We start from the raw sequence: 6659 nt of genomic DNA on the forward strand, positions 1-6659 counted from the left end.
ATTCCGTTTAAATGGGGCTCTCAATGGGGAAAACAGATTTTAATATTAACGTTAATATTATGGAAATTTCGTTTTAATTTGTTTTTAAGCATAAAATAAAAAGAAAATTTGTTTGTTTGTTGTGTAAGATGTAATTTTATTTCATCTCGTGAGAATACTGTTTTTAAAGCCCACTCGATGAAATAAAATTTCAATTTACACACAAACAAACAATATCCTCTATATATTCTTTTGTGCAACAAAGTATGCATACATGAGTGTATCAACCTTTCGTTTAGATGGACTATTGGTCCATCGTTTTCTTGATAGAATAAGACATTTTACAAACATGGTAAACGACGAATTTTTATGCAAGTATTTTATTATAGATTAATTTATATATCTTAACATTGTAATATGATACAAACAATACAATAAAAGCTGCAGAGTGGCATAATTGTGACTGTAAATATTCTAAAACGAGAGCAATAATTAAAAAACAAATAGTTGAAAATTGCAAATTCGGTTTTATTGAGTGAGGAATAATGTCAAATGTAACATTCCATACGCTCCCAGCACCTACTTAAATGGTATCCAACACTTACCGTATCAAAATCACATAAAACCAGAAAAAAATAACAACACTGTTATCATTGATATTAAGTGCCGACTTAATTAATATAGGAACAACATAGATACTGCTAACAATATACTCTTAGCCAGTAATCTACTCTTCTAACTGTTTAAAAGTTGTAAAACTTCTTTTGCAAATTGGTTGAAACTAATTTTAGAATACTATTTCTTATGGACTTATTATAATAATCAGTAGTTTTGGTGGAAATTTACAGTGATTTAACTTTTGTGTTGCAGATAATGCATCAGAAATATCAAGAACTAAAACATTAGTTGTGACATTCTCATAAAAGACGAGTAGGTTTGAAATATCTTTTTAATTCATTTTAAAATAAAACGTTGACCTATACAGATTTCAAAGAATATGATTAAGAGCCAAGAGGGTTTCTCTTGGTAAGATCGGGTTGCCCGAAACGCAGGAATGTTTATGCCCTCAAACACTTAAGAAGTTGCTGTAAGAATTAGGAAAAATAAAGACAAGGTTTTCTTACAATGTTTAAAAACATATTAAAAATGCTTGTAACTTCCCAGACAAGTAATGATTAAGAAGTATAAATAATTAAGCGTATTTGGAAAAGATTTATGTCATGTCAAAACCATCATTATAGCTTAATCAATCATTAAAATGTAAAACACTTTTTCCATAAAACTTTGAACTAAAACAAAGGTGATACTGAAAGGGAAAACAATGTATTCGACAGATTCAGATTTAGCTCAAGTCATATTCACACAATGGAATGAATTTGTAGCTGCAGCGTACGTCATTCCACTTGAATTTCATATAACTATTTAAGTGCACGCAGTCTTCGTTTCCGGCGTTGTCGGGTTGACCGTATGCCCAGTCAGAGAATTGAATATGTTTTCCAGTATCCATCCATTGCCACTTCCCTTCGCTATCCATGTCAGTCAAACCAATCCATGGCGTTCTTGCTAAAAAGATGCAAATAAAACTCTCTCAGATTTTTTAGTTTCGACACAAAACTAGGTAAGAATCATCGCTGTGCAATTTTTATGAAAATGACTAATTATTACAAAAAGAGATTAAATGTTAACATTTCGAGTAATTGCATGATTTCAATTATGTTAATTATGTTAATTAATTAACTTATTAATCATTTTTACAATTCTGTAACTATATCAACCACGTTTTTTTTCTGTGAAAACAACACTGACGTGTATATTCTCCATATTTTTCTCTGTCAAAATCCACACCACGTTTCATCAGCCTAGCTTTTATACTTTAGTTATGATTTGTCGGACGCAATGACGGACAAAAGGAAGACTAAATTTAACTAACAAATTTGTCCTGCTTTGAATTTGGAAAAGTCTATTCAAATTCTAAGGGAATTCATTATCTTCAGATACAATCTGAACTACAAAACTGTATTTATATCATCTGATTATTAAAGTATTTTACTGTATAAACTTATGTTTTGAATTATGACATTTAATAAATGTCATTTTGAACAATTGCGTCCAATGCAATTGTAATTTACACGAAATTTACCTCCAGTTTTCTTCAAATATTCTTTCACGAATAAGTATTCGCCAGGTGTCTCAAGCCGCACAAGGTAGGCGCCCCGAGTGTTACAGTACGCCTGATATATAAATTAATATGTTACCATAGCTATGTTTGTATGGATATATATCAAAAGAGAAACTTAAATGCTTCTTTTGTTGTTGTTGTTCTTGTTTTTGTCTGGGGATGGGTGAAACTATATACATACAAATTATTGCAGTTGTATATAAACAGCAGACACGTTTGTTATGCTTGTATATAAAACATTCCTAAAAATAATTTGAGCATTTTATAAACTTTCTTTATGAAAGAAATGAGAACACTGTACGCTATTTTTATCCAGCTATGCTGCGTAGTTGCTTTTTTATCAGTTTCAAATTTGTTATTATTTCTTAACAAATCAATGTCCAAACTTATGGCCGTTTTTAAAATCATGCAAATTACCGGCGTTTGGCCATAATGAGGCTTGGAAATAAATTGGAATCTTAAAGTGTTTTAAATAGACAGTTTATTGCGAATATTGTTAATTGTACATAGATGACATGTGATGAAATGAAATACATGTAAATATTATATATATCAAAATACATTATTAAATAATTATCAAATAAGTGGGATTTTGATGTGAGGACATTTTATCAGCGTAAGTACATTTCAAAATGAAGCAATTTTTGTGCTGCTCGTAAAATTATTGACACTTGCTTATTTTCATATGTCGAAACTAATGCTTTGCTGGTTTCAGTACTTACAGTACTTTGATTATATTGTCATGTGTAAATGTCAATGATTTTGTTACATGATTTTTACCAATGAAAATACGGAAAATATGTGTCACTGCAATGAAAAATATTGTTTACAGTGAAAATAAATACAGACAATGAAAATACGCATTTCATTTTATTAATATTATACAATAATTTCATGGGTGTTTGTGAAACAGTTAAAACTGTTGCCCTGAGGTACAGTTTACTGTTCCACAAACACCCATGAAATAACTGTTTTATTACCTATTACATGTACAATGCAATCAAACTACAAGGTATATTGTAACAAAATACTAATAATATTTTACAACTGTTTAAATTGTTAACAGCTGAATCTTACAGACAAACCACTACCGTACATTGAGCTGAGCGACGTTTGATAACGCGGCGGTAACGGAAATACCCGGTGACGTCGATAGGAGTGTAAGATTTAAAAATGTTGACCGGTCAATAGTTCATTTCATCATTGCGCATGCACAGGATTTTAGCGATTTATTTAAACAGTTGTGAATAAGGAATTAGTATTTGTAGAAGGCATTTGGTAATAATTCTCAATATTTCATTTATAAGTATATAATAAATATATGTACATGTATCAACTCCCAACAAACAGCTAAATATACATATGCATGTATACATATCTTATTTCTATAAAAAGTACATACCCACGCGGAAGTGAATGTCAAAAGGGTTTCATAACCGATGTAGTAGCAATGTCCCTCATATGATAGCCAGCCATTTTTACAGCAATCTGTAGAAAGATATTTCAAATAAATGCGAATGCCACTACAAATATTACATGAAATATTTTATGTTTAATGAAAAGTAACCTCGTGTTCGCCAATTTAATTGTTGGATTATTGTAATGGAATTGTCCTTCTTCAATTTTAGTTTTTTTTATGGATTTCATATTAAATTAAATACAAATAAAATACAAGAACACGTGATCTGCCCGCAGTATACTGATACATCTTACACGCTCTCCCAACTCGCCCCGAAGCACCGGCTTAAATGGTATTCAATTCTCAACACTAAAAGTATTGGAATCAGAAATCTAGAAAGATCGGCAAAATATCAAACTCCTCTCAGCAGTTACTTCCCTTGATCAGTACAGTAACTATGAGTGAAGAGGAGATCATTGCGTTGAGATTTGTGAAATATAATATCACTGAGATGAGTTTTGGGGCAACGGTTAATTATGGTGGCTAATTTGGTACACGTTGTGCGTTGCGTTGTCGATAGCGACAACAGAATCTATATCGTTATCGCCTTTTCGTCTTGTCGCTAGCGAAACGCGACAAACGGTGCGTAGTCGTGCGCCGATTGTCACGATGTCGCTTGGCTAATAGCCTATTCTTCGATTTGAGCGTAACATCGCAATAACACGCTGCAAGACAATGCGCAGTCTGGAGTGCATCGTTAGCGACAAGACAACAAAACGAAAGTTCGGTAACGCGCCGTCTGGCGCTTTGTCGTGCTGTCGCTAGTGTTCCATATCAACCATCATAGTGTATAGCTAACATAAGGCACTTATCACCCAATGTTTAGAAATTCTGAAAATGGGACATCCCATGAGCACTATAACATAACAAGAAAAATATTACATACATTCGTATGTAATATAGGTACGATTGCATACTACTTTTTGTGAAGACTTTATGTTTGCTGAATTAAAGGTGTAATGTAAAATGAACAAACATGTCATGAGATATTTTATATCTTTAAACATTTTCATGGAATGTAATTAATGTATCACCATATTAAAGTTGCATGCTTTCAGATGAGAAAAATGATTTCAAGGAAATCAAAATATGAAAAGAAAATTCACGGTCAATTGACTGCTTTGAAGCATAATCACAAAATAAAATTACAGGAAATTAAAAACCTTTTTAATACACTTAAGGTAGAATTTCATTGTAAATCATAGTCAAAGATTTGAGATATGATTATTTATTCATATTAACCTCATTATTGGTTATATATTGATAAAAAAAAACCGAAAGACACAGTTTGTAAATATTTATTACAATAAAATATGAAAAAGGTATACGCGCCGAGGTTAGCTATAATTAAAATTCCCGCGCTAAGTCGCGGTGGTGCTTGGGATAATCACTTGATACTGTAAATGGCAGCCATTTTACGATACGAATCCTCGAAAAGTTTATTCTGCCGAAAAGATATGAAAAAATACTTGCAATTCAAAGTTTGCTGGCTACATAAAGATTATCGATTTACTCTTTGCACACTTTTTCTCTGCCTGAGTAAAATAATATTGACGTGTTTTCATTGGCTTAAACCATCACGTTACCAATACACATGTAGGTGTGAACTAATTTCGTGTTCATTAAAATTATTCCGTTAATAGACATATAACAATCTTATTTACAAATGAATTGATAAAACAACAATCCCAGAAGCATTTAAGATAATAACAATCATTGAAAAAAAAATAAATGCATATAAATTGTAAATTTGTGTATGACAACTCAACCCCCTAAACAAAACATAATAGACTCAACCAAAACAAGCGCCTGCTTCTTCACCTAACTATGTAGTTGCATGACCATGATTAGCAATTTAGCGAACCAAATCTAAGAGATAAACCTATTGTAAAAATAATACTATGACCACAGCAGATTTCGTACAGAAAAGCATATATTTCAAAATAGCAGAGAGTCATTTTTTTCATGAATGGATGCTTCACTAGTATAAGATTTTGATCAGTTAAAAATGTTGGGCTTTTTTGTTAATAAAATTATCATCAATTATCAATAATCATTTCGCTTTCTTTGATATCTGCAAGTAAGGTTGTTTCACGTAAATTGAAATTACTTTACCTGCCTTGGCTCCCAGAACGAGGCTAGAAAACCCGACTAAAAATGCTACAATCTTCATACCGCAAGGCTGTCACAACGTCCCTAAAAATTAAGTATTTTTTATTATAAATAGCGGTACTAGTTCATTGTTTGATCTTTGGAAACGCTTTAATTATTATTTTGATGAAAAGATAAATGTATTAAAATTAAAGTGGAATAAAAATATTACCATTACATTACACTACACCAGTATTGACACCAGTTTTCTAAATTGTCCTGTCAAATGTAAATCAAAATTTAGTTTATTTTATTTAGTTCTTTTTTTTTTATTTCAAATGTTCAATACATGTTATGCTACATGAATGATACAAAAAACAAATGTTAACATAACTAAGACAAATTGGTAAGGTTACCGATTACAAGAACACTGGCACAAGTCCTCCTCACAAATAAATGAATAAATAAATAAATAAATAAATAAATAAATAAATAAATAAATAAATAAATAAATAAATAAATAAATAAATAAACAAAAATGTTCTTCATATAGATTAAGATGAATATAAAACTTAAAATAAGCATACTTACAATTAACGCACTGAATATAACAATGTTCTTATAATGGGTAAAATACTGAAATAATCTCTTGGTTTTTGTTTTGTCTTTGCCAACAAATATGTCTAGACTGATACTTATAGATATACACGCAGGAAGTTTTGGAGGTTTATTTCTATTTTCAAGTGCAACATCTTTATAATGTCACGTGACCGAGTTATTTTTAAAGTTTATAACGTCATACCATTTTTGAAGAAAAAAATCTGCGCTATGACTTCTCTAGTTGAAATTTGACGAAGTAGCTGTGTCATATATGATAAAATACGCTGTAGAACGCAAGTTCGTCTTAACTGCAAAATAAAAGTTAAATTCAATTTTGACGTTAGTTTAGTA

The 6659-nt window shown here is 30.8% G+C and overlaps 1 protein-coding gene across 1 annotated transcript; it reads right to left on the bottom strand.

Moving 5' to 3' along the window:
* Nucleotides 1-342: 342 nt before the first annotated feature.
* Nucleotides 343-6455, bottom strand: LOC132739876 (perlucin-like protein). The gene is made up of 5 exons (XM_060727691.1): nucleotides 6300-6455; nucleotides 5733-5813; nucleotides 3561-3646; nucleotides 2120-2210; nucleotides 343-1542 (listed from the first exon to the last, which is right to left on the bottom strand). The coding sequence occupies exons 2-5, from the start codon at nucleotides 5788-5790 to the stop codon at nucleotides 1322-1324; spliced, it is 456 nt and encodes a 151-aa protein (XP_060583674.1). The 5' UTR covers nucleotides 5791-5813; nucleotides 6300-6455; the 3' UTR covers nucleotides 343-1321.
* Between the last annotated feature and the right edge of the window lie 204 nt (nucleotides 6456-6659).

Source organism: Ruditapes philippinarum, unplaced genomic scaffold, assembly GCF_026571515.1.
Source record: "Ruditapes philippinarum isolate M1 unplaced genomic scaffold, ASM2657151v2 ctg706_1_1_1_1, whole genome shotgun sequence".
Classification (NCBI taxonomy): Eukaryota; Metazoa; Mollusca; class Bivalvia; order Venerida; family Veneridae; genus Ruditapes; species Ruditapes philippinarum.